This window comes from Carcharhinus amblyrhynchos, chromosome 12 (assembly GCF_965287045.1).
Source record: "Carcharhinus amblyrhynchos chromosome 12, sCarAmb.v2.hapA, whole genome shotgun sequence".
Classification (NCBI taxonomy): Eukaryota; Metazoa; Chordata; class Chondrichthyes; order Carcharhiniformes; family Carcharhinidae; genus Carcharhinus; species Carcharhinus amblyrhynchos.
In genome coordinates this window covers 32,187,529-32,210,226 of record NC_137335.1, presented here as the reverse complement: position 1 = coordinate 32,210,226, position 22,698 = coordinate 32,187,529, and the positions used below count along the sequence as shown (strand labels likewise).

General features: G+C 41.8%; 1 protein-coding gene across 8 annotated transcripts in view; it reads left to right on the top strand.

Moving 5' to 3' along the window:
* Nucleotides 1-22,698, top strand: part of arid1b (AT-rich interactive domain 1B) — a 557,854-nt gene that overhangs the window by 35,031 nt on the left and 500,125 nt on the right. For all 8 annotated transcript variants that reach the window (XM_080200334.1, XM_080200331.1, XM_080200332.1 and 5 more), the window contains exon 2: nucleotides 22,481-22,684. In XM_080200334.1, the coding sequence (XP_080056460.1) occupies nucleotides 22,481-22,684 (204 nt within the window). The remainder of the gene's footprint in view (nucleotides 1-22,480; nucleotides 22,685-22,698) is intronic.

Genomic DNA, 22,698 nt, shown 5'->3' with positions numbered 1-22,698 from the left:
GGCGACGGTGCAGAGGGACCTCGGGGTCCTTGTGCATGAGTCACAAAAACCCAGCTTGCAGGTGCAGCAGGTGGTCAGGAAGGCGAATGGGATGCTGGCCTTCATAGCGAGGGGGATTGAATATAAAAGTAGGGAGGTCTTGCTGCAGCTGTATAGGGCATTGGTGAGGCCGCAGCTGGAGTACTGTGTGCAGTTTTGGGCACTGCACCTGCGCAAAGATATTTTGGCCTTGGAGGGAGTGCAGAGGAGGTTTACTAGGCTGATACCGGAGTTGAGGGGGTTGAGCTATGAGGAGAGGCTGAATAAACTAGGCTTGTACTCGTTAGAGTTTAGAAGAATGAGGGGAGATCTCATTGAGACGTATAAGATGATGAATGGGATGGATAGGATAGAGGTGGAGAGACTCTTCCCGCTCAAAAAAGACAGTAGGACTAGGGGGCACAGCCTCAAGATAAAAGGGGGGCGGTTTAGAACGGAGTTGAGGAGGAACTTCTTCACTCAAAGGGTGGTGAATCTCTGGAATTCTCTGCCCGTTGAAGTGGTGGAGGCTGCCTCGCTAAATATTTTTAAGATGCGGGTTGATGGGTTTTTGATGAGAGAGGGGATTAAGGGTCATGGGGAGAGGGCAGGAAAGTGGAACTGAGCAGCGACAGATCAGCCATGATCTTATTGAATGGTGGGGCAGGCTCGAAGGGCTAGATGGCCTACTCCTGCTCCTATTTCTTATGTTCTTATGAATGTTCTTGGAGCACTTTCATTGACTGCCATGATAATCTTCCAAACACATGTTAGAGGCAGCGAGAAATGCAAGGAGAGGACATCCTGAGTCAGCAATTCATTCAAGTCTCTGAGATCCTGCCCTATTTGTAGTAGAACCTTCAAGATACAGATGGGCCTTGGCAATCACTCATAAATCATCTGGAAATCTACTAAATACACTAGGTGATGAACATGACTTTTTTTTTTCCTTCTTGGGAACAAGAGACTTGCTAAAAAGAACAGAAGAAGTTGTGGCTGTTCATTCAGGTGCATGTAAATTTTAACAGCTTGATAAGTCTTAATCCTAGATGTTTGATAGTAATTGTTACTTTTGCATGTCTGCACCTTTCAGATTTTAATTGTTGGAGGTTGTGGAATTGTGTTGTTCTTTCCGTTACTTGCCTCTTAATCCCATTTTACCCCCTCATTTTGCTTTCTATACATGCTTTTAAAACAAGTTAATATTGCTAACTTTTATTTCCTGCTTTAGACTCTGCATTTCTCAGTAAGAATTTGTTTTCACAGGTTCTGGAAGCATCGTTCAGGCTGCCTTGCTGAAATTGCCCTCTAATCACCATAAATTGCCATACAAAAGCCCATTTTAACATTTTTGGCAGCTGCATGCAGAAAGAATGACATTTGTTTACTATGACAAAATCCAGTCTGATTGAAAACTGAAAAGCATCTTCAAATTTTGTTGTGCCTGGGGGGTGCTGTCGTTAAGGGGTCTAACAGTGTTTTCAAATTAGGTGTTTTTGACTCATGGTACAAATCATAGGATACAGACAGTGGAATGGAGTTTCACAGAAGAGTCATTGTCATTACGTTACTATGTAAAGTTCTTAAATGCATAACTTTAGATTGAAAGAGGTTGGAAAACTTTGTAATTGGTTGTTAAAATGAGAGCAAACTGCTGACTTGGGGGGCTGTGAAATTACCCATTCCTGCCGGTGTGCATAAAGAAGTGAAGCCAAAATCAAGAATAAAACCTTCATCTTCATTTACATGAGTTGTACAAAATATTCCCTGTCTTCTAAGATCCTGTGAACAAGAATATTATTAGTATTGGTGAATGATTGTACTACAGAGCAATTTGATATTTGAGATAATGTTGGAAACACTCATTTTACCATAGAAGCAAAATACACCTTTTGCATTGTGTTTAATTGGCCTCTTTTTAGAACTCTGGTGTTATGTAATTGGGTGCACAGGAAAGTTTGGTGTAAATTGATGTGAGCAAAGTTGGCATTTAAATTCCCAGTTAATTGCGACAAGAAATTCTGCCCCATTACTAGAAAGTGTTCTTAAATTGGGGAGGAGTTTGTAGAGATTACACAAGCGAGTGGTAGCAACAGATTGGTAATTTCCAAATCATGTTCCTGTATCTGTCAGAATATAGACCACTAAGCAGGTCAGATAGCCCTAGTTTGTATTTTTGTATGTAAATGTGTTTTCTATTAAGCAGTGGAGGTGCAATGAAAATCAGTAGCATCGATTTGAAGTGCCATTCTGTCTAACAGGACAGTCTAATCTTTCAGATTAAAGGGAAGTTCAAGATTGAAGTAATATGTGAATGTTTAAAAAGCAATGTTGCTTTGCTGTGAAGAGTTGAGTGAATGGAAAGATGGTCTGTATTGTAGAAAGTATAAAATTAAGAATTACTGGGCTATTAAGCATATTTGGTTTTGCTTTATCAATAACTTGGCCATTTATTTGTAGACTTTATCAAAATGAGACTGTTTTTCAAAGAATGTTTGTAGCAGACAATTTTAGTTAAAAAAAATTGTTGTTTACTTTTGGACATTTGTTGAAAATGAAAGTTTGAGCATAAAGCGTTCCCTTAGTTTCAGAGATGCAAAGTACAATACAGTGCCGTAGGTGCTTCTAAGTTGTTCCTTAAAATGCTAATAATATTGTGCATTATTCTGATCCAGTTCATTGGTTGCTTGCACATCTCAAGTTTTAAAGTTATAGTGTCCAGGATAAGAAACCAACCATAAGCTTTATTTTCTGTAATTTGCTTGTTTCCTGATTCTCAGTAGGAAAAATGGCTGGCTTTGAAGATGAATTTTACCAGGTGTCTCCTGTATTGGGTAAAGGATTAGTTTTGTGTACCTGTAATTAGTGACTTTATTCTGGCTGTTCTGTGATCGTGGAGAGATTTTTTTGCAAAGGAAAGTAAACATTTGTTCTTGGTCTAGTAGAAAAGGTACCTTCTCAAATGGAACAACATTTCCTTGTGATTTTACTTGACTTCAATAACAAGTCTGGTGACAGTGCATTTATCCCTTATTGAAAACTGAACTTCCTTCCCCCCCTAGGGGTGCGGTTCCATGGTTGTCGGTAGCCTGGCTCCTCAACCACATGGACTTAACCACATATAAATGGCCACGTGCAAGTTGGTCATTCATGGTTGTGTCTTATGGACACATCACAGTGGCTAATGTTCTGCTTATTCAGACATGAGTCTTGTGATTGGGAGTGGGGAAATCATGAATTTTTATTCCTACCTTTTCCAAAGCGCAATGTTGCAGAAGCTCTGAAAGGTATCTCAGCTGAACACAGACTTGGATCAGGTCTGAGTTGGATTGAATTTTTATAGTGGAGTTGTTGAATCATTTGTATGTGCTGTGGCTAAATTTGAAATCTGGTGCAAAATATTTATCAGGAGGCCACTGAAAACCCAACCCCATTGTTTGTCCTTGTCTGATGCTGGTCTGGATGACCTCAGAATAGGAACAGATGGAATTGCATTTTTATGTACACTATGTGCCAATTTAAAAGTAAAGGCAAAGTATTTTGGGGTCTGTGACTTGGGAGTGTGTGTATAATGGCTGTACTGTGTAAAATTCATTTGAATATTTCTGCCAATTAATATAATCTTTTTGAGGTTCATTTTGAAAGGAATGATATTTTATTTTAAGGATAATATATTTTTTTCTAAAAGTGGTTTGATCTTGTAGCGTTTACAGCACTCCTGTAAAAGAATCCTGTCATAGTTGATAATGCAGTAATTGTTTTGCAGTATCTCTCCATCAGTACCAGGTGATTTTCTGTTAAATAGATCATGTTAGGCTAACCCCATGGGACTATCTGTCAATTTCATCAGCTAGGCCTAGCTCAGACAACATATAGTAGTCACTTGAGATACTGTTAAAACTTTTTATCTTAGGATTATTGATCATTGATTCTTAAGTTTAATTAACAGTCAAGTTTACATGATTGGAACAGATCTGGATGATACAAATTTGTTATAGGAATATAAGAGAAGGCTACTTAGCTTGTTGAGCCTATTCTGCCAAGATCATGACTTGTAAGTGAAAGCGCAAAGTAATAATAAATGTTTTACATGGCAAATACAGAGCTATGGTTTAAGACTGAAATTTTAGTTTACGTTGGTTGAAGCAGTTTACACAGGTAATGTTTGTGCGAAGTGAACAAACAGCTTTAGCACATTTATATTGCATTTAACAAATAAATTCTTCAGAACCACTCCATGTTGCATAGTTAGTCATTAAAATGACTTATTATTAGGATTTCAGAAAACCTGTTTAAAGTGGCCAACATTACTTATGTAAAGTAGTGCAAAATCATGAATGTCTATTTTCAAACATCATTGCCATTAGACTCCTTTAGGATGACTTAAGGACTCAAAATGCTCATTATGGTGTTTTCTAAGAGGAGGGAAGAGTTCTCTGAGGGGCAGAGAAACTGATGTATGTTTGGATTCACATAGCAAGGCTAAAATGCTTAACTAGGACACTCTCTCACACTGTTTATCCTAAGGATGTGAAGGCTGACAAAAGATCAGTAGAAGTATTGGGTGGGGTGAAAATTGATAGATCAGGATATACTGCACAGGCTGGTTGTTCTTTTTATAGAGTGGATACGTTGCCTGCTTTAGTACAAGAGTGTGTGCATGTTTGTGGATGGGATGGAATGGGTATGTGGGTGGGGTGTGGGGGTGGGGGGAGGGCAGTATGAGTGTGTCATAGAGGTTTATAGCATGGAAACATGCCCTTTGGCCCAGATTGTCCATGCTGCTCTTTTTTTTAAAACTAATGAGCTAGTACCAATTGCCCATGTTTGGCCTATATCCCTCTGTACCCATCTTATTCATGTAAGTATCTAAATGCGTTTTAAAAGACAAAATTGTACCCGCGTCTACTATTACCTCTGGCAACTCTGTGAAAAGAATTGCCCCACTGGACCCTTTTGTATCTCTCCCCTCTCACCTTAAACCTATGCCCTCTAGTTTTAGACTCCCCTACATTTGGGAAAATATGTTGGCTATCCAGCTGATCTATGCCCTCACTATTTTATTGACCTCTATAAGATCACCACTAAGCCTGCTACACTCCAAGAAAAAAGTCCAAATCTATCCAGCCTTTCCTCATAACTCAAAACATCAAGTCCCAGTAGTATCCTCGTGAATCATTTCTGCACTCGTTCTAGTTTAATATCCCTTCTATAGAATTGTATACAGTATTCCAGTATGACCATACCAATGTCTTGTACAATTTCAGTGAGGCATCCTAACTCCTGTATTTGATGTTCTGACCAATGAAACCAAGCATGCTGAATGCCTTCTTCACCACTCTGTCCACCTGTGATTGAATGCCTTCATCACCACCCTGTCCATCTGTGACTCCACTTTCGAGGAACTACGAACTTGTACCTCTAGATCTCTTTGTTCTATAACTCTCCCCATTACAATCCCCTACCATTAACCCAGTAAGTCCTGCCCTGGTTCAATTGATCCAGATCCTGTTGTAATCTTAGATAACCTTCTTCACCATCCACTATGTCACCAGTCTTGGTGTCATCTACAAACTCACTAATCATGCCTCCTATATTCTCATCCAAATCATTAGTGTAAATGACAAATATCAGTGGACCCAGTGCTGGTCCCTGAAGCACAGGCCTGTAGTTTGAAAAACAACCCTCTGCAGTCAGCTTCTATCTTCTGTTGTCAAACCAATTTTGTGTCCAATTTGGTACGTTGCTGTGGATCCTGTGAGATTTAACCTTGTACAAGAACCATGGAGTAACTTGCCAAAGGGTAGACAATGTTGACTGCACTGCCTTTATCTATCTACCTTGGTTACTCCTTCAAAAAGCTCAATCAAATTCATGAGATGATTTTCCACTCACAAAGCCATGCTGTTTGTCCTTAATCAGTCCTTGCCTCTCTAAATGCTTTTAGATCCTGTCTGTCCGAAAACCTTCTAAGAACTCCCCCAATACAGACATTAGGCTCACTGGCCTGCCGTTACCAGGCTTTCCCCTGCAGCCCTTCTTAAACAAAGGGGCAACATTTGCCACCCACGATTCTTCAGGGACCTCACTTGTGGCTTCCAATGATTTAAGTATCTCTGCTAGGGGACCTGTAATTTCCTCCCTCGCCTCCCACAATATCCTGGGATGCACTTCATCAGCCTTGAGGATTTATGTACCTTGATGTGCCTTAAGGCTGCCTCTTTTTCTGTAATATGTACACTCCTCAAGACATCACAGTTTATTTCCCCAAGTTCCCTAACATTCATGCCTTTCTCACCAGTAAATAATGAGAAATATTCATTTAGGATCTCACCCATCTCTTGTGGATCCGCACGTAGAAGACCTTGTTGATCCTTAAGAGGCCCTACTCTCCCCCTAGTTACTCTTTTGCTCTTTATATATTTGTAGAAGCTCTTTGGATTCTCCTTTGCCTTGTTGTTGTTCATCCATCGTCATCGATGAGGACTTCAACACCATTAATCATTTTTGAGGCTGGTTGCTGTGTGTGCGAAGATGACTGATCAGGCCAATTCGGGCAAGGAATGCCCTGGCACTTATTGGACAGACTTGTGTAGACACTGTATTTGTTGTGCTGATGGCTCTGGACTTGCGCAGCTCGCGCTTGAGTTGTATTTCAGCAATACACCTTTCTTCGTAAGCTTGACAGCCTTTGTGGATGAGGCAGCGCCTTTTCCAGGTGGTCGTGTTAATGTCAAGTGACTTAGGGGAGGCCTTGAGTGCGTCTTTGAAACGCTTCTTCTGCCCTCTATGCGAGCGTCTTCCAGCAGAGAGCTCCCCAAAAAGGAGCTGCTTGGGTATGCACTCGTCTGACATACGGATGACATGACCTACCCATCGGGTCTGCGCTCTCATCAGCAGTGCGTGGACTGATGGTAGACTTGCTCTGGAGAGAACCTCTGTGTCTGGTACTTTGACTTGCCATCGGATGTGTAATATTCTGCGAAGACAAGTCATGTAGAAATGATCTGTCTTGCATGCCTTTGATACACAGTCCACGTTTCACAGGCATACAGGAGCGTAGTGAGTACCGTGGCACTGCAGACCTTCAGTTTTGTTGCTGAGCTGATTTCTCGACATTCCCATACACTGGTGCGCAGTTTACCGAAAGCAGAACTTGCCTCTGTTATTCTGCAGTTAACTTCTGTATCAATAGTCATTGCTTGGGAGAGGGTGCTCTCAAGATGAGTGAACTGGTCCACTGCCTGTAGTTTCTGCCGTTTGGTTGTGATTATGGGTTCTGTGTACTGTGCATGACTACGGTCCTTTTAATGTTGATGGTGAGTCCAAAGTTGTCACAAGCCATGGAAAATTTGTCCACACTGACTTGCATTTCTGGCTCTGAGCCAGCATACAGGGCGCAGTCATCGGCAAAGAGGAAATCTCTCAGAACATAGAACATAGAAAATACAGCGCAGAACAGGCCCTTCGGCCCATGATGTTGCGCCGACCAGTTAAAAAACAATGACCCTCTAACCTAAACCAATCCCTTTTCATCCATAAACCTATCCACGGATCTCTTAAACACCCCCAAACTAGGCGCATTTACAACTGCAGCAGGCAGGGCATTCCAATCCCTCACCACCCTCTGGGTAAAGAACTTACCCCTGACGTCCGTCCTATAACTAGCCCCCCTTAATTTAAAGCCATGCCCCCTCGTGCTAGCTTTCTCCATCCGAGGAAAAAGGCTATCACTGTCCACCCTATCTAAACCTCTAATCATCTTGTATGTTTCAATAAGATCCCCTCTTAGCCGCCTTCTTTCTAGCGAAAACAACCCCAAATCCCTCAGTCTCTCCTCATAGGACCTCCCCTCCATACCAGGCAACATCCTGGTAAACCTCCTCTGCACCCTCTCCAAAGCCTCCACATCCTTCCTATAATGTGGGGACCAGAACTGCACACAATACTCCAAGTGCGGCCGCACCAGAGTTGTGTACAGTTGCAACATGACGCTGCGACTCCTAAATTCAATCCCCCTACCAATAAACGCCAAGACACCGTATGCCTTCTTAACAACCTTATCTACTTGATTCCCTACTTTCAGGGATCTATGCACACACACACCTAGATCCATCTGTTTATCCACACTATTCAGAGTCCTCCCGTTAGCCCTATACTCGACACATCTGTTATTCCTACCAAAGTGAATTACCTCACACTTCTCCGCATTAAACTCCATCCGCCACCTCTCGGCCCAGCTCTGCAACCTGTCTAAGTCACCCTGCAAACTACGACACCCTTCCTCACAATCTACCACACCTCCGACTTTGGTGTCATCAGCAAATTTACTAATCCACCCAACTATACCCTCATCCAGATCATTAATAACATCATTAGAACAGTCTCCTTCACTTTGGTAATAGCTTGAAGTCAAAGAAGAACAAAGAACAACCCAGCACGGGAAACAGGCCCTTCGGCCCAGCGAGCCCACGCTGCCGCATCATCCTACACCTATTCTACCCTGCGTGTCTACGAATGGAACCCCTAACTTAGCCAGATTCAGGGGAGAATAGTGTCAATTTGGTAAACCAATCAGCCTAAGAGCACATCTTTGGGGTGTGGGAGGAAACCGGAGCGCCCGGAGGAAACCCACGCAACCACAGGGAGAATGCGCAAACTCCCACAGACATAGGCCCAAATCCATGTATCTGCACAGCTAGCAGTGCTAGTCACCGAGCTGTTGCGGCGCCCGTCTACCGGTCCAGGATCAAGCACACACACCGACACGAAGTACTAGGCCACTCCCGGAACCTCCAAGAGCAGCCCACGCACGACCCACCGTGTGCATGCCCCTCGTTTGACAACAAGGTGGACCTCCACCTGCGGAATAAAAAGACAAAAACGTTAACATACAAGTCTGCATTTCCGGTGTCTCCCGAGGCTCTGACCCTATTTAATACCCCCAACTATAACCCTCCATCCTCATTTCGCTCATGTGTCTATCTAAGTGAACCTTAAACGAGTCCAACGTTCCTGCCTCCACCACCCTACTTGGTAGCGCTTTCCATACCCCCACGACCCTCTGCGTGAAGAACCTTCCTCTCACATCCAGATTATACCTCTCCCCCCCTCACCCTTAGATCATGACCTCTCGTAATTGTACCCAGTCTGGGGAGCAGTCTCTCAGTATTGACTCTATCTATTCCCTTCAGTATCTTATATACCTCTATCATGTCTCCCCTCAATCTCCGTCTTTCCAAGGAAAAAAGTCCCAGTTTCTCCAACCTTTCCCCATAACTCAGTCCTTCCATGCAAGGCAACATCCTGGTAAACCTCCTCTGCACCCTCTCCAGAGTCTCCACGTCCTTCCGGTAGTAAGATGACCGGAACTGGACACAGTACTCCAAATGCGGTCTAACCAACGTTCTGTACAACCTGAGTCTCCTCAGGCTGAAGAGCCTCCCATCCACTCTGTACTTGAGGCTGATTCCAGCAACACTGTCCTGGAAGGCATCATTCAGCATGGCAGTAAACATCATGCTGAACAGTGTGGGTGCAAGCATATAGCCCTGTTTGACGCCATTGGTGACTGGGAATGCCTCAGAGGATTCTCTGCCATCCAGTACTCTAGTCATCGTGCTATCATGGAACTGGCATACCATCTGTATGAGTTTGGGGGTTGCGGGGGGTGGGGGGGTGGGGGCAGCTGAACTTTGACGTGATCCTCCACAGGCCTTGTCGGCTTAGTGTTGAAGGCTTTCGCGAGGTCAACAAAGGTTGCGTAGAGCTTGCGATTCTGCTCCTGACACTTCTGAGGGCGCGCAGCAAAAATCATGTTAATAGTCCTACGACCTTTGCGGAAGCCACACTGTGACTCTGGAGGCACACATTCCCCCTCTGCACACACTGCCACAGCAGTGCTCCAGATGAGTGACCAGATGGTTTAGCAGGACTCTTGTGAGGGTTTTTCCTGTGATGGAGAGCAGCGCGATTCCTCAGTGGTTGTCACATATTTGCCGATTGCCCTTCCTCTTGTAGAGGTGTACAATGGAAGCATCTTTAAGTTCCTGAGGAATGGATCCTTGCTTCCAAAGGGACTGGAACAACTTGGTGAGCTTCTCTAAGTACAGGACCAGCAGCTTTATAGATCTCTGCGGGTATGGCATCTGCCCCTGGGGCTTTGCCACTGGATAGCTGGCTGACAGCTTTCGTGACTTTGGCTACTACTGGCGGGCCATTCATGGCACTGTTGATATCAACCTGGGGAATCCTGTCTATTGCCTCATCATTAATAGATGACGATCAGTTGAGGACGGCTTCAAAGTGTTCAAGAGTGCGGGGGAATGTGTTCGGCAGTGTGTGCAGAGGGGGAATGTGTGCAGCAGTGTGTGCACGTGAGAGTGTTGGTTGCAGTGCGTTTATGCGTGCGGATGTGTGTTTGTTGCAGTGTGCGCGTTTGTGTATGAGCGTGTTGGTTGCAGTGTGTGCACACTCAGGGCAGCATGTTGGTTATAGTGTTTGCACCTGCAGGGAATTGTGTTGGTTGCAGTGCGTTTGTGCGAGGGGGGGGGGGGGAGTGTGTTCATGTTGATGTCAACGTGTGGTCGTGTACTGACTCTTAGCATATGGACTTGAAACCATAACGTTCTTTCTCTCTTTGATGCTACCAGACCCTCCGAGTTTGTCTAACATTTTCTGTTTTTATTTCAAATTTCCAGCATCCGTAGTGTTTTGTTTTTGTTCCTCCAACTAAATATGGAAAAGACAAAGCCATTTTCTTAGGTGCCAGCTACAAACTATATACCCTGATAGTTGTTTCAATCCTTCTACCTAGCAACTAGCTAATTCGGAACCAGATCATTTGCAGTTTGTGTCATATTTGACACAGAGATCAGCTTCCACCATACTCCATAGAGTGTCTTTCACCTCTAAGTCAGACTTCGATCCTGTTGAAGCTCATCTTCTGCCAAAACCTTCTTCCATGTCTTTGTTGCTTTTAGATAGACCTTTCTTGACACACACAGTTGGCTAGGACATCATCTCTCTCTCTCTCTTGTGTAAATTTGTGCTCATCTAAAACTTTATTTTGATTCGTGTCTCATATATCCATCACACCTGTGCTCGCTGATCATTGGCTCCTGGCCTTGACAGGGCCTGGCCTGCCTCTATCACTATAAGCTGCTCTATCCCTACAATCCTTGGAGAGATTTACTCTCCTACTACGGTATGCGTGACTTTATTCACTACACTACAGGTGCCTGTACTTTAAGTTGCCTTGGCCCTGGAATTCTCACCCTAACCTTTTGAATTCACTTTCTTCTAAGGTGCTCCTGAAAGTTTATTTATTGATCAGGCTTATCATTACCTATCCTGATAGCTCCTTCTGTGTTTTAGTTTTATTTTAATGAACGTACCTGTGGAGTGCCTTAGGCCGTGTTGCTGCTTTAAGAGTGCTTTAGAATGTAAGTTCTTCATTCTCATAGTCTTTTCTTGTCATGCCTATTCTCTTTTGTAGAAATTTACAGCAGAGAAGGAGATCAATTGATCCATCATGCCTGTTATGGCTTCTTTAAATTGCAGTAATTCTTGATCCCTGATCCCAGCCTTTTATCTGTAACCTGTAAATTCCTCATCCTTAAGTGCTTGGCCAATTATTTTTCTGAAATTATTTGAAATCACCTTCTTTAACCTTTTCAAGTAGAGCATTCTAGACCTTGATAACTCTTGATTGGCAAAAAACTTTCTCTTCTTTCTAGATTTTTTTCCCACTGATTTTGAATCTAAGACCTTGAGTTATTGAACCACTTCCCAGAGTGATTTTTTTTTTTCCGTCCTGTTTACTCTATGTAAAACTTATTTGTGTGCACGCTCTTACCCTTTGATTGGCTGCATGTGCACTGATTGGACGTAAAAATGCTGGGCTAAATATAATTCAAAGGATGAGCAGCACTGGATTTAGCCTGAGTGAGAAGCAAATTGGATTGATAGAATTAGAGTTTGTATAGCTAAAGGCAAATTTATTCAAGTTTATTTGAGAGCCTCACTAGTAGGGTTGATAACAGTGAACCAATAGATGCAACATACTTAGATTTCCAAAAGGCACTCCATAAATTACTAATGGTAAGATAAGAAATCATGAATTTGGGGGCAATATATTTGCAAGGATAGAGGATTGGTTAGCAGACAGGAAGCAAAGAGTATGGGGATAAATGGGGCATTTTCAACTTGACAAGTTGAGTACCACAAGGAACAGTACTGAGACTGTACCTATATATGTTATATGTAATGACTTAAACCAAGAGGCTGAGAATAATGTATCCAGCTTTGCTGGTGATATAAAGCTAGGTGAGAATGCAAGCTGTGAGGAGGACACAAAGGGGCTGAAAAGAGATAAGATAAAGATTGAATGAGCAACAAGGTATCAAATGGAGTATAATATGGAGAACTATGAGGTTATTTACTTTGGTATTAGGGACAGGAAAACAGAATATTTTATAAAAGACAAGAAATTTGTGAACACTGATATTCAGAGGAACTTGGGTATATGTGTTCAAAGAACACAAAATGGTAATATGCAAGTAAAGTGAGCAATTGTCATGTTGGCCTTCATTGCATGCAGATTAGGGTACAAGAATAAGGAAGCTTTACTACAATTGTACAAAGTTTTGGTGAGACTGGAGTACTGTGTGCAATTTTGGTCTCCATATTTAAAGTATATATTTGCTTGAAGGTTGTACAAAGAAGGTTCACTAGATTGGGAGGTGATGAAAGTTTGTCTTAACTGCGTCTATATTTTGTAGAAGAATGAGAGGTGATCTTGTTGAAACACAAGATCCTGAAGGGGCTTGATAGGTGGACACTGAGATTGTTGTCCCTGGCTAGGAAATCTAAAACATGGGGGCACAATTTCAGGATAAGGAACTGATCATTTCGGACTGATGTGAGGAGAAATTTATTCAATCAAATAATGTTTGGAATTTTCCAGTCCAGAGGGTTGTGGATGTTCTATCAGTGAATAAATTTGAAAAGAAATAAATTAAAAAATACTATCAGAGAAGCAAGGATCTGAGCCACAGATCAGTTGTGATCATACTGATTGGTGGAGCGGGCTCAACAGGCTATGTGCTGCTCCTATTATGTGAAACTGGTTGTTTGCAGGAGCTGTGAGGGTAAGTTTTGTTCACATTAAGATGCAAGAAATTTTGGCTTGTCCAAGATACAATGTTGGAGAAGCAGTCCAATAATATAGCAGTTGTTTGGAGTCACTGGAGATGACAGATACAATTGCGTGCCATTGGAAACCCTAAGCATGTTTATAAATTATACTACCCAGAGATGACAATTGGTTGTTGCCAAAAATGACAGATGCAACACAAATGCAGTTAGTGGCACTTTGGCATCCGAGTTACCCAACAGAAATGTTCAAGGATGCTTTTAAGTGCACAGAAAAGTTATTGGGTCCGAAATTTTCAATCGAATATGGAAGGTCTGATTTCTGGCAGATTTTTATTATTAAAACTCCTACACTATGTAGTGTCATTGTCACTTAAATTGATTGGCCTGCTCTATTCCTCCAGGAATTCATTAAACTGCATTTGTGAATGTAATTGTTTTCACTTAATACTCACCTAATTGGTTGAACACAATTCAACAATTACCATTTCTTGAATAGCAGTGATATCTGTGTTGTCTGTGTGTACTATGACAAGTTAGCGAACTATCCAGAAGGAAATACAAACCTCAAGGCTAACCTTTCACAGTGATTTTTTTAAAAGGGAAAACATATTCTATTCTTGCCATGTCGAATCCGGATATTAAAAAATGAGATTCTTTGATTATTCTTCCACAAGTTAAATAATAGAACAAACATGTATTTGATGTCTCAAAGTGCTTTCATGCTAGTGAAGTACTTTGGATGCTTCATCAATATTGGGGGAAATTGGTAGCCAGTTTACACACGATGGTGTTATTCCTTGCAATTTAAAAGTTTAATGGATAATTTGATGTTTTCAAGATATTAAGGGGAACAAGTGTAGTTTTGGAGAAAATATTTCTGCTGGTTGGGAGTCTTAGATTAAGGAGCATAGTCTAAAAATTTAGAACCAAATCATTCAGGAGTGAAATTAGGAAACACCTAAGTTTAGAAAACACCTTCATAACTAGTGATTGATGTTGGATTGTTAGCATCCATGTAGAAACTGATAACTTTTAAAAAGACATTGATGTTCCAGTGACTGAAAGGATCACACAAGGTTTCAAATTTGAAGACTTTAACAAGCTAAAAGCAACATTGACTAAACACTGTTTTAGTAGGCAACTTATGATTAACCTACAGAAAAGTTTCTCTATTTAACTTTTGAAACAACCGAAAATCCCCCTCCGCAGTTATGTTTTCTCTGATCCTGAAGTGGATGTTTGATTTTTCAGGTATTAATCCAAAGTTACTTTCCGCTCCCAATGCTTTGCTTCTGTTTTCCTTTCCAACAGGTTAACTGCTAATCCCCAAACTTATTTTCACATTGACGGTTACCCTCAAAATCCCTCCATCTAGTCAAAGCTATAAGCATTCTTCCAGCTTCATTTAAATTCTGACAAACTTGGTTTCTTCAATCTGAGCACAAATTCCTGCCTACATTCTGAGTGGTGAACAATAAAGATTTGCTATCTTCACCTCTGCTTCCTTTCTCAGATTCTTGCAGACTGACCTGACAGGGTTACTTTTAAGAAAAATCCTGTAACTCGATCCTACATTGACTTAATATGGATCCTTCCACACTCAAAGCTCATCTCCATGGCAGCGTGAATCACATGGGCCTTGTATCCAGGTAGATATGCTGATTAGATATCCTTGAGACCCCCAACTCGATTCAATCTGGAAATTAAATAGACAGTTTAAAGTATAATTACTTACAGAGCCTGACATTCTTAACATCTCCCTGGAACTTGGAGATTAGGTCTATCCACAGTGGAACACCTACCCTAGCCATTGTTTACATGCGTGAATACTTTTCGGCTTCTTCCCACCCAGGCATCCGCCTCCCCACACACACCGCTTCTCCCCCCCTTAACCTTTAACAACCAAACTACCCAAGCTGTTTGTTGGGCAGATAATATGATCTCCTTCACTGCTCTCTTATATTCTTAAGTTAGAGAGATTCTCAAAACATTTGTGTTTGTAACAATATCAATAGTTAATTTCAGATTTGAAAATGATTTTTATTAACCAAAGGTATTAAGGGATATGGAGTAAAGGCAGGTATTAAGTTGCACCTTAGCCATGGTATCGCTAGAATGTTGGAACAAGCTCACTGTTTCTATATCAAAACCCTGGAACTCCTTTTCTAAGAGCACTATGGGTGTACCTGGATCAAATGGAGTGCAGCGGTTCAAGAAGATAGTTCATATCACTTCTTTAAGGGCATTTAAGGGTGGGCAACAAATGCAGGTCTAGTCAGTGATGCCCACAACCTGCAAAAGAATATAAAACATGCATGAAGCCAGTTTCTGTAGGTTTGCTAATGGCACCCAGTTGCATAGGAGTGAGTCCAGAGCAATTGTAATATCTGATTGCTTCTTGAACATCAAGTTACCAGATCTGGTCGCTGGAAAATTGAATTTCTGAATTATATTGCATTTGTAAGCTGCAAATATAATGCCCTGGAGTGTTTATTATATTAAAGTTTAGAATCTTTCACTTGTTGCTACACAAACAACTTTTGTGACAAAGGAAAACTGTAGGAGAAATCAAGAGAAAATGCTGGAACTATGCAGACTGTCAAAATCTGAGAGCTAACAACAGTTAACGGGGGAAATTGTAAACTCCAAAACAAATGTATTTTAATAGAGTGCTGGATGAGCAGAAATGCCTGCCAGTTTAATACTGGGAAGAATGAAGCCATTGATTTTTGATCCCCGATCCAAACTCCGTTTTCTAGATACCAATTGCATTTCCCTCTCTGGTAGCAGTCTGAGATTGAGCCAGTCAGTTTGCAATCTTTGACCCTAAGCTGAGTTTCCAACCTCACTACCAAGACTACCTATTTCCACCTCTGTAAATTCATCCCTCAGCTCATTTGCTGCTAAAACCCCGATATGCATTGTTACTTTTTGACTTAACTGTTACAATGCACTCCAGTCTTGGCCTCCCACATGCTACTTGCTATAAACTTGATAACCAAAACTCTGCCCAGGTCTTAAACTTGGACCAAGTTTTGTTCCCCTATCATCCCTGTGCTTATAGACCTGCATGGGCTTCTGGTCAAGCAATATCCGATCTTAAAAATTCTCAGCTTTGTTTTCAAATTCCTCCATGGTGCGCCTCCTTATCTCTATAGCTCCTCCAGTCACATAATCCTCCTTGATTTCTTTACTCATCTAATTCTGGCCATTTGAGCATCTCCTGTTTTAATTACTCCACACCATTGGTGCCCAGACCTTCAGTTGCCTAGATCCCAAGCTCTGGCAACCCTTCCTTACATCTCGCTACCTTTCTACTTTGCTTTCCTTGGGGCGGCACGATGGCATAGTGGTTCACACACTGCCTCACAGCACCTGGGCCTGTGAGGTTCAATTCCAGTCTTGGTCACTGTGTGAAGTTTGCACGTTCTCCCTTCTTCTGCGTGGGTTTTCTCCGGGAGCTCAGGTTTCCTTCCACAGTCCAAAGCTGTGTGGGTTAAGTTGATTGGCCATGGTAAATTGCCCAGGGGGATGAGTAGGGTAAATACATGGGGTTACAGGGAAAGGGTTGAAGTGGGATTGTGGTTGGCGTAGACTGGATGGGCCAAAAAGCCTCCTTTTGCACTATGGGTATTCTGTAATTCTAAAACCTACCAACTTGCCTAACAAAAGCTCAGTAACTTTTGGTCATCCAACCTAATATCTCCTAATATGATTGAGTGTCATTCTTGGTTTTATAATGTTTGTGAAATGCTTTGGCACATTCTATTTAAAGACTATACAAGTTGTTCTTGTTAAGTAGCAGGTTAAAAAAACAAGCATTTCGAGACAGGAACTCAACTCGCCTCAAACCTGCCCACTTCCTGCTTTAATGGTGGGATGAGATTGGACAGGCAGCCTGTTCATAGAAGGTACTTCTGTCATTTGTGTATTATTTTACTGAGTCTCAGTGTCTTCATTTAGTAAGGATTGCATTTTTAATCACAGTTGGCTGGGTTTCTCTTGACTCTAAACCTAGGAAGTGATGGGAGGAGACAACTGCTCCTGCTCGTTAACTGAAATAGTTCTTTCGCATCACAGAAATTTTCCAATTCCAAAGAAGGCTATTCATCATGTCTGCACAGCTCACTGACCGAACAATTCACTTAGTGCCATTTTTCTGCCTTCTCCCCATAACTGTCCACGTTCTTCTTTAGAATGCTTTAGTTGAATCTGCCTCCACCACTCTCAGGCAGTGCATTCTGGACCATAACCACCTGCATGAAAAAGCTTTCACTCATGTCACTTCTGCTTTTTTTATACCAATTAATTTAAATCTATGCCTGCTCATTCTTGACCCTCATGAGTGAAAACAGTTTCTCCCTATCTATTTTATGCAGATACCTCATGATTTTGTAAACTCCTATCAAATCCCCTCTCAGCTTTTTTCTCCAAGGAAAACACTTCTAACTTCTCCAATCTATGAAACTGCAAAGAAATTTCTCAGTTTCTTTGCTCCTTCCATACCAGTGGTTCTGACGTATCTTCCCTTTTCTTCAACTGAGGGTACCTGCCACCATCACCCACAAGATAGTTGATGAGGCCTGAGACCATTTCATTTCCAGCACTTGTTTTCTGGCCCCTTTCACTCTCTCCTCCAAACCTGATCAGGTTTTCCAGTACTTTGCCTTTCACTTCACCAGCTTTCACATTGAGCACTTTTCAGCCACCTGGGAGTATGATGCCACGTATAAGTGCTTTTTCTTCAGCTTATTTGTTATTCTAAAATAATCACTTCTTTAGCGACACCCTGGTGCACTCATCAGCCATCCCTTCTCATTGCTTGGCACCTTTTGATGCAAATGCAGGCGATGCAATACCTGTCCCTTTTACCTCCTCCCTTCTAACTGACCAGACTGAGTGAAACTTGCAATAGTTTCAATTTGGGGTGGCATAATGTTAGCACTGCTGCTTCACAGTGCCTGGGATACGAGTTCGATTCCCAGCTTGGGTGACTGTATGGAGTTTGCATGTTCTCTCCGTGTCTGCATGGATTTCCTCCAGATGCTTCAGTTTCCTCCCACAGTCCGAAAGACATGCTGGTTAGGTGTATTGGCCGTGATAAATACTCCGTCAGTGTACCCGAACAGACACTAGAGTGTGGGGACAAGGCAATTTTCACAGAAATTTCATTGCAGTGTTAATGTAAGCCTACTTATGTCAAGTTTAAGTTTATTTATTAGTATCACAATTTACTGTAATATATTCATTGCTCACAATGTAGTCTCCTCTGCATTGAAGAGTCTCAAAGCAGGTGGGATGACTGCCTTGTTGACTATCTCCCTCAGTTCAATCTGCAGAGCTTCCAGTTGCTTGTCATTTTAATTTTTTCTGCAAAGTCATCAGTCTGAAAAGTTAACTATCTCTCGCTCCATAGATGCTGCTAGACTCATTGAGGACTTTCATTTTCAGTTCTTAAAATAATTCAAATCTGAGCACCGTTTTCACTTTAACATCACTGCCCTAATACTTTTCCCATGAAGCCTAATCTAATTTCAAGGAACAGCAACTCCTATTTTAATTAGCTTCTTTTATAATCTTCTCAACTGTGGGTTCAACAATTTTAGATTATAGCCTCTACCCCCAACTGTGTTGCTGATAATGCCACTTTACCCGTTAATACCCCCTCTTGACCCTTCTTTATTTTCTTGCCCCATGATCATCTGCTTTTTGCCCTGTGCCATTATCCAGTTTATTGTTTAATATCTCATGCTTCCCAGTTCATCATGGGCTCCCCACTCCGTACACCCCATCCTATTCGCTTTCTCTCTCCACAGATAGATGCTACCTGACCTGTAGAGTATTTCTAGCATTTTCTATTTTTATTCCAGGGAGAAACAGGAATAGAATAATAGTTTCGTAATTTTTTTATTCAAGATAACCTGATTTTACCCCTCTTCTGCTCCCCCTTCCAAAATAATGAAATTTACTTTAAAGGTTTCAAGTGTCCTTAATTTATTTTGGTAAATATAGCATGGTAAGTATATTTTCAAATGTTCGAACATTTTAGGTAAGTTGTTCTACTATGTTACAACAAAGATGTTTATTCCTGTTATTTACAGTCCCCAGATTGAGCTTGCACGTTCAATTACCTTCAGAAAATGGGTTGAATCCAGCCTGAACTGAAGTTAAATCAAAGTCTCTTCTGTGTGTTGAATATAAAAATCTGAAATAGAGAATTATGAAAATAACATAAAGATGATGTGGACTTGGGCTATTCCACCTAACGATCTTTAAATTGACAGTTTTGGTCAACAACAACTCACACTGAAATAATGACCCACAGTAGTTTATGCAGGATTATGTGGAAGGTACAGCAGAGAAACAGTATGGAGTCCTCTACAGCCTGAGAAATGTTGGGGTGGAGTAAAGGGAACGTTACTGCACATTTGGCTGTTCCAGTGATTGGATCCTCATTGTCTGAAAAAATGGTCATGAGATTTGGAGTTTAGATTTATATACATCACTTACCATGCCATTGAGTATGTTCTTAGTTTTGATATTACGCACTTTGAGTTAATTGTACATGAGAGCAAATGGTTGTTATATGAATGTTCAGAACTGAACAGAAGAATTACTGTCTATTCTGTTCTCAATTTTCTTGGAATTCCATTTTTAAAATGAAAAGACTTCTTTAAAAAAACTAATCCTTGTGCTTTAGACATTGCTAATGATGGAATGGCAAAAAACGTCCAGGCCAGCATGGTATTTATCTTGAAGCAGAACTTGGCAGTGATGATGTGTTCATGTACCTACTGCCTATGTTCCAATTTGGTGGAAATCATAGAGTGGAATTGTAGAATCCTAGTACGTATACAGTATAGAAGGAGGCCATTTTGCACCAACAACAGTCCCATCCAGGCCCTATCCCAGTAACCCCCATGTATTTACCCTACTAATCCCCCGACACTTCCCCCTAACACTTCCCTCTGATACAAAGTGGCAATTGTGCATAGCCAGTCAACCTAACCTGCACACCTTTGGATTGTGGGACAAAACTGCAGGAAACCCAGGCAGACACAGAATATGCAAAATCCACATAGGGACCCAAGGCCGGAATTGAACCCGGATCACTGAGCAGCAGTACTAGCCTCTGTGCCACCGTGCCGTGCAGTTATGTGTTTAAGTGCTGCGGTGCACCCTGTAGAAAATATACATACAAATGCTGATGGTAGAGGGTGGATGTTCAGACGAATGGTTGGGGTGCCAGTCAAATTGATTGCCTTGTTCTTTTGAGCTTCTTTAGCTGCACCCTTCCTAGCAAGTGAAGATTATTATAATCATATTTTTAATTTGTGCTTTGTATGTGTGGTGAAAAGGCCTTGGAGCCATTTCTTGTAATGTGTACTCAGCCTTTGGCCTGATATAGTAACCGTGAAATTTGTGTGGCCATTTATGTGGTGGTTAGGTTCTTTCATGGTAGAGATTGTTAATGGCCAGAGCATTTGTGGATAGATGTTAGTTGGTACTTATCAGCCTAAGTCTGAATGTTGTCTGGGGCTTGCATTGAGTAATTATGGGCTGTTTCATTGTGAGAGGTAATGTTGTCTAACCATTAGTAGATAGTCCCATTTTATGGAGAGAAGTTTATTGATGAAGCAGTTGAAGATAGTTGGACTTGGGATGTAGCCCCAAGGAGCTCTTGTGCCTTTGCTAGGATGATTCTAGCGACTGGAGAATTTCTTCCAGATTTTCGCTTGCAATCAATTGTGTCGCATTCAGGATGAAGGCTGCCTTGATGTATAGGACCTCATTTCACCTTTCAAAATTCAGCCCTTTTGTCCATCCTGTAGGAAGACTACAAATGAGGTCTGGATCTGTGTGATTCTGACAGAAACAAAACTGAACATCGATGAACATATTATTGAGGAAGTGCACAAGAAGGCTACATGATCAGTTAATCTATTAAGAACAACCAAAATTTTGAGAACTCACACCAGACAAAAAAAAATAGCAAGGGAATCTGTTATTTGCAGTTATTCATTGGGATTAGGTATTCATTCTGATGGAAAGCCAAGATTTTGAAGTTCCTTTAGAGGTGCCTTGATGCAGAAATTTGGGGCGAATTTTAAGGCCGTGCTCACCCCGAGGCCAGTGGACCTTTCCGTTGTCCGTCCCTCGCCTGCTCTGATTCCTGTGGCAGGTGGAATGGGAAAATTCATCCCTAGGTGTCTGAAAATTTTCAATTTTTGATCACTAGCATCTTAAGAACATAAGAACATAAGAACATAAGAAATAGGAGCAGGAGTAGGCGATCTAGCCCTTCGAGCCTGCCCCGCCATTCAACAAGATCATGGCTGATCTGTCGCTGCTCAGTTCCACTTTCCCGCCCTCTCCCCATAACCCTTAATCCCCTCTCTTATCAAAAACCCATCAACCCGCGTCTTAAAAATATTTAGCGAGGCAGCCTCCACCACTTCAACGGGCAGAGAATTCCAGAGATTCACCACCCTTTGAGTGAAGAAGTTCCTCCTCAACTCCGTTCTAAACCGTCCCCCTTTTATCTTGAGGCTATGCCCCCTAGTCCTACTGTCTTTTTTGAGCGGGAAGAGTCTCTCCACCTCTATCCTATCCATCCCATTCATCATCTTATACGTCTCAATGAGATCTCCCCTCATTCTTCTAAACTCTAACGAGTACAAGCCCAGTTTATTCAGCCTCTCCTCATAGCTCAACCCCCTCAACTCCGGTATCAGCCTAGTAAACCTCCTCTGCACTCCCTCCGAGGCCAAAATATCTTTGCGCAGGTGCGGCGCCCAAAACTGCACACAGTACTCCAGCTGCGGCCTCACCAATGCCCTATACAGCTGCAGCAAGACCTCCCTACTTTTATATTCAATCTTCATTGAACAGTAAAAATGAAGGAAGCTTTGCAAATGAATCTAACACCTGTCTTTTTGTATTATCAACGAAACTGCCCTATTTCAACCAGACTAAGTTTTCAGCTAGCGTGGAGCCAGAAGGCCTCCTCTGGCAATCTTGCAGATGAATGTATCTTGTGTATTGAAGGTGATACAAGATTATTATCTATTAGGGCAAATTTGGTTATGACCAATGGGAAAGGTGACAAACTGTTTTGTTTAACTTTTGCTGCTGTTTATGAAATGAATGTATAGTGAAATACGTTCTGGGCAAATATGGGACGCAACATCTAAAGAGTATTGAGAGTGTGTTCTATTTTATATTTTGAAATGGGATAACTATTAATTACTGTAAATTTTAAGATGGCTTAATATTTATAAGTTAACGATTCTTCTTAATGCAGGGCAATCCAATCGAACAGATGGGTATGAAGAGAACCCAGCTATACGGGATGAACAACAATCCTTATTCACAGCAGCAGCATCAACAACAGAGTGGACCTTACCCTGGGCAACCATATGGACCTCCCACACCACAGCGTTATCCAATGACCATGCAGAGTAGAAATCAAAGTAGCATGGGAGGAATGCAATACCCACAGCAACAGGTAAACATGTGTTA